The 12,541-nt window shown below is 37.3% G+C and overlaps 1 protein-coding gene across 7 annotated transcripts in view; it reads left to right on the top strand.

Annotated features, from left to right (window-relative positions):
- Positions 1-12,541, top strand: part of frmd3 (FERM domain containing 3) — a 50,530-nt gene that overhangs the window by 16,491 nt on the left and 21,498 nt on the right. For 5 of the 7 annotated variants that reach the window (XM_032578843.1, XM_032578841.1, XM_032578845.1 and 2 more), the window contains exons 2-7: positions 268-372; positions 2,590-2,632; positions 7,604-7,685; positions 9,473-9,570; positions 11,173-11,296; positions 12,346-12,433. In XM_032578843.1, coding sequence (XP_032434734.1) covers positions 268-372; positions 2,590-2,632; positions 7,604-7,685; positions 9,473-9,570; positions 11,173-11,296; positions 12,346-12,433 — 540 coding nt within the window. The remainder of the gene's footprint in view (positions 1-267; positions 373-2,589; positions 2,633-7,603; positions 7,686-9,472; positions 9,571-11,172; positions 11,297-12,345; positions 12,434-12,541) is intronic. The other 2 variants (XM_032578842.1, XM_032578847.1) reach the window with 1 other exon arrangement.

The raw sequence follows: 12,541 nt of genomic DNA, 5'->3' as shown, positions 1-12,541 counted from the left end.
GTCAACACTATAACTACAGTAACTACATCAGCACCAGGAGGCTAAAAAAATTGCAGACACAGTGCTTATACTCAAGTGAAATAATGTCTGCAGCACAGGAATATGGTGCAACTAAGGGCCATTGTCTTTAAAATGTATGCTGGAACAACTACCAGCTGCAATTGTTTGTGTGGTTTGTTGTTTTTTGCAGATGTTACACCAAAGTAGTGGTTGATGTATAACTGCACAAGACACTAGACACTTCTTTTGCTTTTTGTTGCTTTACAGAAAGAGACCAAAGGCCAGTTCCTGTTGGACCATGTTTGTAATCACTACAACCTGCTGGAGAAGGACTACTTTGGTATACGATACGTAGATCCTGAGAAACAAAGGGTAACTATGAAACACAAAAGCACAAAATGAACTGTTTTCATCTTTCTTTCACATCATTCAGTCAATGTCAGTGACATGTGGTGGAGGGTAAAGGATAAAGCCATATTTTTCTGCTTAAATACAAAAAAAACACAGTAAGTGATCAATTTATGCATCTTCAATTGCTTGTAAACACAAAATCTAATCAAATCATATTTGATTTGTGTAGCATAATTCAGCAACAAGGTATTTCAAAGTGCTTTATATCATAAAAGCACAAAAATACTAAGTCGTAGCACATACAGTCAACAATTGAAACATTAGATTCTGTCAAATGCCATTCTTACACATCAAATTATTGATTATTGTTTCATTGATTATGTTTCAAGAGCAACTCTAAACAGGCGGGTTTTTAAAAAGCGAATCTATTTGGTAGGCTTGCTCCCTTCTAAATACTAAATTTTGATACTTAAATGAGAAACCGGTCTTATCTACCTTCACAAAAGTCTGAAAATCAGTCACTGTCTCCTTTTGTTCAGGCGTGACGGACGGACAGACAGACCCGCCCACCGGGTCTCGTCTCCGCGGTAAACAATAGTCGCCCTGCTGTTGCCAACTTAGCAACTTTGTCACCATATTAGCAACTTTACGTGTAGCATCCACTGTTTTCTTAAAATAATATATTTAAGCAAATCAAAATAAGTGGACATACCCCAAACTAACACCAGTCAAAAAGGCACTGCTTAGTGTTTTTCCAGCAGACCTTGCAGGACTGTCTGCAGGAACAACTGGTGATGTTTTACCTCTATTAACAAAATGAAATCGTCAGCAGAAGAACAATCGCAAACAGAATCGCACTCACTGAGAGAAAGTAGTAGCACTGAGTCAGCGCTGCCAGAATAGCTGTTAGATATTACTCAGACAGCAGTGGGTGCATTACATTACAGGCTCAAGTGACAAATAATCAAGATCAGTCTCAATATTTCAAACAGCCTACGCACACAGACGAGACCAGATGCTTCATTCAGCTACACTGAATTTACAGTGAGAAAAACACACCAACACACAGCAAATATTGTTGGAAAATAATACTACAGACAGCTCACTAAGCCAAACAGGCACACAAAAGGTTTATAGGTTTTGTATTCCAAGGGAGGATGACTCAAAAGTATTTTAAAAGCCAGAAGTTGAATAAACTATCACTAATCAGAGATATTCTGTTCTGCATGTCAGTTCAATAAACTTTTCCTCAGTGTGACAAAAAAGATCTTTCATTTCTGTTCTTTTATAAAGTATTGTCTCACTTTGTTTTAAAATTTTGGACAGTAAAAAGGCATTTCAAATTAGAACTTTCTCCAACAGTTTTGACGTGTGGAGCTGAAGTTTGTTTTCTTTACTTAAATGTTTTTCTTTGAATCTTCAAGAATCCAACCCCTCTGATTTCCACATGTACCGTATTTTTCTGACTATGAGCCACTACTTTTCCCCCACACTTTGAACCATGCGGCTTGTGGCCCTGTGCGGCTTTTCTGTGGATGTTTCTTCAACCACCAGGGGGCTCTTTTGCAGGAAATGAATCGTTGGAAGTCAAACTTGGAAATCAAAGAAGAAAATGCTGATTTTCATTTAGAACAACAAGCACATGCTAGCAGCAGGCACGACGGAGAAATTTCTTCAAACTCATACCCGCTCATCATGGAAACCACACGAAGAAGTTCATATGATGCCGCTTTTAAGTTGAAGGCTATCGCTAACCGCTGCTCATGAACGAATGCATGTTTGGAGACAGAGGGCTGCGTCCTTAATAGCAGTCCTTGTGGAAAACCGAGAGCAGCGGAGATACCAGCGGCTTACAACCCGGTGCGGCTTATATATGTATGTTTCCAGTTTTTAAAAAAAACTTTGTGGATGAGGCTTATAGTAAGGTGCGCTCTATAGTCCGGAAAATACTGTACTTTTTAAAATTAGGTGTGATGAAATGGTTCTCCCATACGAGCATTTAACAAAAACTTTGTCTATTTGCAGGAAAACAAAACAAAATAATTTAATTGAAATTTGATACAGATTCCATCAGAAAACTCTAGATGTGAAAAACTCTTTAAACAAAGAGGGAAAACAATAGAAATATCTGCATAAATTTGACGTTCTCTTTATTTGCCTTGCTCTTTCAAGAGGTGTGTCATTTTTAAGTTTACTTCATTTTGACTTTCATTCATGTCCTATTTTCCTCTCTTTCAGCACTGGCTGGAGCCCAACAAGCCTGTGGTGAAGCAAATGAAGTGTAAGTGTCCCTTCTGCTCACCTTGTTGCATTAGGGTCTCTGGAAATGCAACAGCAAGTGTACTATAGTGCCCCCCATAATGACCAGCAGCCTTGGTACAGAAAGGCAAAAAGCTTTAAACAAGTTAACGTTTAAATACAACAGCAGCGTTAGAAACTGACAGAACTTTAACCTTTGGAGATTTTCTTTCCTCCTGTATCATCTTATTGTATGTGAAACTAAGATGAAATGGGTGACATCTCTTAGAGTGAGCATTTATTTATTTTCTGTCCTTTTGTATCATCATCTGTCATGCAAGTTTCTTCCCTGGAAGACACAGATGGAAAAAATTAAATCCTCAGAAAACTCTTGAGTTGTAAGTCCTTGGACAGTAGGTGTAATATTAAATGGATTCTTCCATGCTGTAAGGTTTGTGTACAGGGTGACTGAAACTATAAAACCTTGTTGGACTCTGGCCGTGTGTTCAATCAAAGATGTTGCACCGACTTTGATCCTGAAATATAGCAGCTGCTGTATTTCATCTCCAATAAGCCATGATGAGTCCCATTTTTTTACATTAATTTCAAAACTTAGAACAATGAATTTTGGCTCAATCAAACCAAACACATCACTTGTGATCAGGTTTGAAAACTTATGTGAAATGACAAAAAAAAAAAAAGATTTAGAATGAAGTTTGCGAAACCTACCTGTTGGGTACACCAATATCAGGAAAGTAACATGCTAAAACACCCCTACGCATCAGCTGAGGTGTAGGACACTCTGGACACGTACCACCATGACAAATAAACAAAACATAAACATTCGCTTTGGTTCTTATAGGCATCTTTTGGTAATCTCTGAAAGAGTCAGCATTACATTATTCAAGCTTGTTTATCACAGTTCCAGTTCTTTTAAAGTTTTAATTTATTGAAGTGAAGTATTGAAGTGGCAAGTTTGAGCCAGTTTCTATTTTTCTGCAGCCATGTCCTGACTTAGTAAGATCAACACAGAGATGCTTTATTTAAATGTCATGTTCTCTTATCGTTCCAATGTTGAAGAAAGGCTGAGAGAAACAGACCTCTGTGGAAAAAAGGATTTGGTGGATTGCCAATTCAAATTCACACTTTGATTAATTTTAGAAAGTTAAGAACAAACTTAAACAACTTTAAATATTTCAGCTACATGTTGCATACTCATGTTACTCTAATATGACAGTAATGCTGTTATGTTACTATCATAATAGACTTCTAAGTCCATTATTTAACTTAATTGAAGTTAAACTTGTTCTAAGACTTCCACAGCTTTCCCAATAAATGGGGAAGGTACTGTTTGTTTTTTGTACCTGAGTATATTTGTTTGTACTTTGCCTGTGTCTTCAGAGGTTCATTTAAGCGTAAGCAGGTTAAATCTGAAGCAAGCAGGCAGCACCACAGTGACGCGCTGTCATAAGTTCAGGCGCAAACAGGGTGAAAGAAGTTTTTTTCTAGCCGACCTTAAGGAGGGAAACGAGACGCAGCGACGGAGGACAAAGTGACAGGACTGTGTTTTTGCTCAGAGGCACATGGATAAGGAGGGTTGTTTTCTGTGGAAGTTAGCATAAATATTTAAAAGCTCCTGGAAAAACAAAGAGAGGTTGCTTTTACTCTAAGGGAAATTAGCCACATTTATGGCTGCTAACAACAGCCTTGCAGATTGTGATTGCATCCCAGCAGCTGTGGGTTTTTCCAGAAGTATTTCTTTGTTTTGGACTGACAGGAGTTTGCCAGCACCTTTCTGAATCTCACACGTTGGCATTATAATTTAATGGACTGAAGTGTTAAATCATCTGTCATATTTGTTATGTTTTGTTTCGAATAAGCAAGATCTTGATGTCTGAATGGAAAAAATCTGCAGATACCTGAAGGTTAACTTGGCTGCTTTTTCCATCACCTGTTTAGTCACATTCCTCAGTGAGTCAAGTTTTGGACACATTAGTTGCAGAAAGACAGACTTCAGACTTGAAGGTCTTGTGAACAATATTTATCTGACTACTTTTTCCGTTTTATGATTCCCAATATACTCCAAGCAAAATTGATATGCCTTTCAGCTATTTCTGAAAGCCCAGATGATGATGATGATGCCATGGATTTGAAAGCTGTTGAGAGCTCAGGCCTAAGGTCCTAATTTTCACAGACATGTCCTGTGGTTTTATAAAGCTAAAATTAAATTGTCTGGCCAATAATGCTCATTGTTACATTTGGATAAAAAAAGGGAGATGCTTGCATGCCTGAAAACACCACCTCAGTTGTGAAGAATGGTTGTGGCAGCATGGTGCTTTGTGGGTGTTTTGCTCACCCACCAGGAGGAACTGGTGCACTCTGCGAAATAGTTTGTGTCATAAGCAAGTGACATTGTGAAGTAAAATGAAGGTAGCATCTAAAAAAAGATCAAAATGGTGGCCCAAATGGACTACAACCCTCAGAATAGCAAATTATTTACAAAGTGGCTGAAGAACAACAAAGTAAATGTTTGAAAGGGCCTCACAAAGCCTCAGTACCCCAGAATTTTCTAAAAACCTACTTGAGCTCCTAATTCTAGCATTTAGAACATTTAATTAATCTTGGAAACCCTAAGTGACCAAAAACCAGGAAAAAACACTTCCAGGAAATAGTTTTTGTGTCATTTACACAGAATATGTAAATATACTGTGCTGCATATGATATCATATTACTATCATAAAATAGTATGTTTTACAAAAATAGCCAGTTTGCGTCAGTTTACACCATAAAAGATTTTGCAGTAGGTAAAGGATTTATTCACGTCTGCTCATGATAAGTTAGCAAACAATTCTTTAGACAAGTATTTCCTTGTAGTTTTTGTTGTGATGTTTGTAACCTGATATGTGACATTAAGGCTGTTTACGTCAAGCTTTGTGTTTGCTGCCAGCGATTGGAAGCAGATGCTGCACCTATTGAATCTGTACTTATTAAGAAACAGTTTCAAATTTCCCTGCAGCAAGTTGTGGGACATATTTAATTTTGGTGAAACTAAAATGACATCAAGGGATAAAAATCCGCCTTTGCTTGATGAAAAATTTAAACAAAATCCACTTTGGGGGTTTTGAGATCTTCCTTACAAACTCCCAGGTTTAATGTTTCTTGGCTTCCATGTTTTTCATCCATCTTTTTTTGTGTTCGCTCATAATTTTCCTTTTAGTCTGGATGTTCTCTTCGTTTTTTTAATTTTCTTCCTTCCTATGTCCTCAATTCGCTATTTGAAGTTCACCCAATCTTTTAATGACGGCCCTGTTCTTTCTGTCCTGTCATAAATTAATAAAAGAGCTATTAGTTGCATATTCTCCCTCTATGAAAATGGGAGACTGTGGATATCACTGCAAACTGAAATGGGATGTTGGAAGAGTAATAAAGCCAATATATTCCAGGGTTAATTCAGACTGACTGAGCGACACTGATTGATAATGTAGCTAAAGAGGGAAGTCACATTAGTGAATAGAATAGTAGAAATTGGAGAGTTTGAGATGAAAAAAAGCTGACAGAGACTGAAAGAAGGAGAAAGAAAAGAAAGAAGAGGATGGAGGAAGAGCGTTGAAAAGATTTGATTTGAAATGACACATCAGCTCTGCATGTAGCAGGATTTTTCTCCATAAATTGGGTTTTGGTGGCTTGTGTTTTCACGACTCTTTGTGGTTCTCGGCTTACGCACATCGGTAGACGTCACATTCACCCGACGTTTGTACCAACGGCCTTTCTCAAGAATGTTTTCAGAGACACTGTTGCCATCCCATAAGCCCGAGCAAATAAGCAGCTCAAGTTCTTTGGGAGCTGGTGGGAGGATTGCATCTTTCACATTGCTCAGCATGTATTATGTAGATGTGGGATGTTTTTTTCCTTTCTTTCATGGCTAGATAATACCATAGGGGCTCCTGCTTTTAAAGGCAGGCTGGAGGGGGCACACTGTGAAGATTACTGGTTAGAGGATATTCATTTCTTCCTCAGTAACGCTCCTTTTTGAACATTTAATGTTGGAATTTTGCCCCTTTTAAAACTGCATAAAAGTAGGCTGCAGATTCATTGGAAACAAAAGTTATGGATCTCACACAGAGACACTTGTTTTGGGTTTAACAGAAAATCAGTACACCCTGCTTTATGACTTACTGTCATAATCAAATGACTGTTTTTTTTTGAGACACACTTTAATTTTTTTTTGTTCTCAATTTTTTTTCTGCTTTTGTTTTTATTTGTCATTGCTCTAAACTTTGTCTACACTCATTTACCTTAACATAGGGTAAAAAAAATGGGTTCAAGATCAAATAAAATGTAAGAATTGATGAATTTCAATATGAGCGACACAAATTTAAGTCCATGATGGACTTAAACAGAGGAAAACAAGCAGTGTTTATCTCTTGAAAGTTATTTAGAACATTACCTTCCAGATACATCACATGCAGTTATAGTAAAAACTACTTATCAGATTATCAAACAAATTATCAGAAGATACCCAGAGTAAATTCAAAAAGCAGTTAGAAAAAATGTAATTTATTGTGGAAATAAACTATCCAAACCAATCTAGCCCTTTGTAAAACTACAACCCCCCCTTTTCTATAGCCGTGAATTAGCCATATTGATTTGGTACAGTTTCAGTTCACACATCCAGGCCTGACTACTGACAGACCTGCATCAATAGTTTAAATAGAAACTGTCTAACAGTAAGAAGTAAGGTGAACGACGCAGATTAAAAGTACTTTTCGAAAACATTTCTTTATTAAGAATATTTTTTATTAGTCTTATGTAATATTCTATTGTTAAAGATTATGTTTTCATTAGCTGTAATCAGAAAATCCTCAACTAACAGGAAGAAAGTCACCGAGAGCATCACCTTTAATTTATCAATCTACAATGTGTTAAACTAAGTGAGCTGAGTTAGAGAAACAAAAGAACTTTTCAATAGTATCATAATGTAATAAAAAGTATTGTGTTTGTCTCTTGTCCTCAGCAGCTCTGCAGCCGTTCACAATGTGCTTCCGGGTCAAGTTCTACCCCCACGAGCCAATGAAAATTAAGGAGGAGCTCACCAGGTAAAAACTAACACAGATTAATATAATTTGTAGAAATTATTTATTTCTATGCAAGAGATAGTTTCTTGCTTTTTATATTTAATATGAGCAGATATAATTTTGGGGGGGGGGCAACAGCAGCTTCCCAATATGTTTAGCAAGCCGTTAATAGAACAGAAACATTTTTAATTGTCCCAAAGTTGGGAAATTCAGGTGAACCAGCAGGAAAGTGAAAGGCAAATGGTTGCATGCATATTCACACAAACGTTAAAAAATATAAAACCTAAATAGAAATAAGAGACAAATTTACAGCAGAAGAAAAAGTTGAACCAATATGACTTTTTATCACATCAAAAATCTTTTTTGTGAAAAAACTGAAGCAATGCTGTGTTTGCAAGAGAAACCTGTAAACATAGTACTAGCCATGTGCCAGTAGCACCATGTAGCAACAATATGCACAGAGAGAAATTATGAAGAGGTGATTCACGTGAGGAGTTTATGTGAGATTTCAAAAGGTGAGAAACAATGTAAAAAAAATGTCTCTTTAAATCAAACAAATGTTTTAAGTTAAAAAGATCTACAAACATGCGAACAACTGACATCACATAAAAAGGAAACGTGATATGAAGTGAACATGCTGATTCTGAGTCATGTATCAGTCACTTCAGCTTAAACCAACTCACACCCTGCATTGACACACAAGCATTTTCTCACTTCATCAGTCTAGATTCTCAGCCGTCTAGGACATGATATCCAAAGTGCTTAAATTAATTAACATATTGGATTGTAAAAGAAATCAAGAAAAGAAGTCCAGATGCCTCCTGAGCACCTTGAAGCTGCTCACCAGTGAAGTGGTTAGAAGAGATGACAGCTCAGGAAGAACGAGTTGTTTTCACTGCCAGCTCTGGTTTTGGGGGGTTTCTCATCTGCTGAGCATCATTCTTTTATCATAAAAATGATATTTAGTACAGGGCTTTAATATTTTCCCAATTACAAAGTTCTTTTACTCATGTTTTTTTTTCTACATTATATAGCAACCCAACAAGGACAAAAATACCACTAACTTAGAGCATTGATGTCAGTGACAAAAAAGAAGTTATATTGTAAATGAATAAATAAAAATAATAATAAATAAAAAGTAATAATGATAAAAATTTAATTAAAATAAAAAATTAACTATTTGTTGCTCAGAGCACCACATATTGAAAAGATCTGCAGATTGACACAAAAAGTCAGAAAGTGTAATAAGAAATTGGTGTGAATCCCATCGGAGAAGAATCTCATCATTACATTTAGGCTTATACATCTATGCAGCTGCAGCCTATAAATAAAACTGTTTAGAGATTGCAGCAGTCTTTTTTCTCTCCATTCAATCTGTGAGGATTTCCTTCTGCCACTTTTCACCATCCAAGCTGAATCGGTCAGATCTCATGGATATCATCTCACTGGTTGATGTGATCTCACATGCAAACTCATCTGCATTCATAGCAACAAGTGTCTCCGGTTCCATTATGGCTGTTATTTTTTTGTCTCTGTGGTAAAACCAGACAAATCAGCATGTTAGCAGCATGGATACGTCTGCGAAGAAGCTGTTTCTATAGTAACCACAGCACCGCTCTGCGGTGTGGTCGATGTCGCTGTGGCAGGGCTCCTTTTTAAAAAATTCTTTTTTTTTAAAAATCGTTGACTGTGGATGGATTCAAAACAGACATAAATGCACATTTTGAGAATAATTTTTCATGCAAATCAAAGTATTTTCCTCTGTTTATTGTTCATGAGTCGCTTTGTGGTTGTTTGTATTCTGCCAGGTATCTCCTGTACCTCCAGCTGAAGAGAGACATCTACCACGGCCGCCTCCTGTGTCCCTTTGCTGAGGCGGCGTACCTGGGAGCCTGCATCGCACAGGGTGAGGAGGACCAGAGCGACATGGAAACTATGTGTGATCATACAGTCTCTGCTGCTGCTAGAAGAATTATTTGTTTTAGGCTTTTTACTCATCTTTACCAGGGGGAAATGTCTCCAGCTCTGCATGGTGTTTCAGCTCAATAATTGCAAAGAGAAAGCCTTATAGCTTGAAAATCAAATCCTTGCAAATTACCAAAAGTGAAAATGTGGCAATACTGTACATAAATCAGAATGTCCCTTAAGCTATTTGCTGTTTAAATAAATTACCAAAATGATGGCCTGTATGAAATAAACACAAACAGGATTTTTCATTGTCGAACCAGTTAGTTCTTGCCCATTAACCAGCTGCTGCTGAAGTTATTAGACTTATCTTATAATCCCTCATTTTAAAACACCAAGAGATCTCTGTAAACCTCTGGGAACAGGCATTAAAAATGTTTTTTTCTTCCTTCTCTCAATTAGCAGTAACAGATAACCATCATATCACAGCCACTTTGATATGGATTAGGAAGCTCTACCATATAAATGAAGCCTCCTGGCTGATCCACACATCTCTGAGCTGTGCTAACATCGTCTCATTTCGCTCATGTCCTCAGAGAGCAAAGTGTGGCTCGCTCAGTTATCTCAACCCACAGCGTGTCTGCAGCGTATCATTGGCTGCTCTGACTAACGAGGACACGTCCCCATCCCACTTTGTCAAGGTGTTGATTAGGGAGCTGCAGAGCAGTTTGAGGATTATTGTTAAATTAAACTCTGGGCAAGTTTTTCATTTGACCTTTGTTATGGTTATTAATTAAGAATGGATCCAGAAATAAGTGTGGGTGAGAGGGATTTGCTCTGAATCCAATAAGCAATTTTCCCTCTGTTGCACGTTGACTGTTAAATACAGCAAAATAAAATGTTGGTAATTTTTATTCTAGCTGCAAGTTTATTGACAAAAAAAATTACTTGTCTCTATTAGGGCATAAATTAATGTGTTTTTGTTTTTTACATTGGACATCACTCTCTGTCAAATACTAATAATTTTGGTAATCCTAACTGACCTAAGATAAGACAAAGTTCTGTCTTATTTAACGGTAAACAGTGAGGAAAAAACAAAGGTGTGTGTGTCTTTCTGTTCAGTGTATGCAAACCTCTGGTTTCAACTTTACATCGAGCAAAACATATTGTCTCATCAATTGCACATCCCTGTGGAACTCCCTGGCCTGTTCCGGTGCAAGAAGCACATTTATTGTTGACATAAATAAATAAATAAACTGGAATCTGCCAGATAAATGTTATTAAAATCAGCCTAGACTTGTTTCTTAAATCTGTACCATTTATTGAGCAATCTGCTTTGTCAAACACTGAAGGACTGAGACGTGAAAATCCACTGAGTTTTATTCGGTCCTGCATCTTTAATGTGATTGGCTTTGAATTCTGCCTCAAACTTCTTCTATAAATAGTTTATTTAGAAAGAACAAAAGAAAGATTCAACAAAAAGGCTGTAAGACTTGAGAAGCTTATGTGACTTGCCTCCATATTTTCCTCTAAGATGATCTATTTTACAAAAACAATGCTGCCAGATGTCAGAAATATAACATATATATATATTTTTTTGCAGCTGAGCTGGGAGATTATGACCCAGAGGAGCATCCATCAGACTACATCAGAGACTTCAAGCTATTCCCTAAACAGTCCCTCAAACTGGAGAGGAAGATTATGGAAATACACAAAAATGAGCTCAGGTAACAAAAGAAGATGATGGAGAGAGTCTGATGGGGTCGCTTGTTATCTGGACCAAGGCCCATGTTTTCAGCTTGATGCTTGTGAAGCCAGATGTTCACTGTGTGAACAGGGTGTAATGCTCCACATCCAACAAAAGAGTGACTTATTCTTTTTGTGATACTTCATTTTAGATGGTAAAATTAAGTTAATAATAGATACAACCTGATATAATTTAAATATTATTAAGGCAATAGTCTTTTAGACTAGAATAAAAGAAAAATGGCAAAATATTAACAAGTAATAATTTAATATTTCTAGTCATGCCAGGTATTAAGTTTGGATAGTGAATGCCTTTCCATAACAAGATTATTTTATAGTTATATAAACCCTCTCCACTGGGGTGTTTGTTTATCACGCCTATGTTAAATTAGCTCTTGTCCGTCACACTTTATTCCAGAACATCAAAGGCAAATCCTTAATTTCCCTCTTGTGCGCTCTGTGTGCCCCGGCGGATTCGACTGATGGGATTAACAGCATGTAGATTAACACTAAGCAATAGAGACTTCAGGTGATTTCCACAGTCAAGACAACTCAAAGAGAAATCAGAGTGTGAGAGTTCCCTGACTGTCTTGAGCGTTTATAGATCTTCCACAGTGAAGTTGTGGTTGTTAATTTTAAAAAATGGATCATATCTGGGTCTGTCTGGAAGTGCCTGGTAGAGGCAATGATTGGCTGTAGCCTTGGAAAAGTTTGCTATGCCCAACAGGGTTCCATGTCAGCGAATGTAACATTTGTAGCAGCACGGCTGCTATGTTTGTTGATCGAAACAATCCACAGTGTCCATAACACACAGATTTGGGGTTTTGTGGGCATTATTCATTTTGAGTGCATGAACCAAAATATAAATTGCTGAGCAGAGTCAAAATGATTGTTGAAATTATTGGGCAAATGGCCCATTAGGTGACACACTGTGTCCTACATCCTCCCATCAAACTGATAAAATGGGGATAATGTTGGTTGTGCGTCCTGTGCCACACCAACTTGAATTTTGTGTCTTCATCTCCCTTAGGGGTCAGTGTGCAGCCTTGGCAGAGTTAAATATGCTTCAAAGAGCCCACAGCCTGGAAACGTATGGAGTCGACCCTCATCCATGCAAGGTGATTAGTCTAGATTGTGAAACTTTACCTTATTGATGAAAGTAGCCTGGTCAAGGTGTTGCAAGTCTATTTTTTTACGAAAAAAGAATGTTTTCCTTATGATAAAAA

This window comes from Xiphophorus hellerii, chromosome 12, assembly GCF_003331165.1.
Source record: "Xiphophorus hellerii strain 12219 chromosome 12, Xiphophorus_hellerii-4.1, whole genome shotgun sequence".
Taxonomy (NCBI): Eukaryota; Metazoa; Chordata; class Actinopteri; order Cyprinodontiformes; family Poeciliidae; genus Xiphophorus; species Xiphophorus hellerii.
This window is presented reverse-complemented; position numbering and strand designations above follow the sequence as displayed.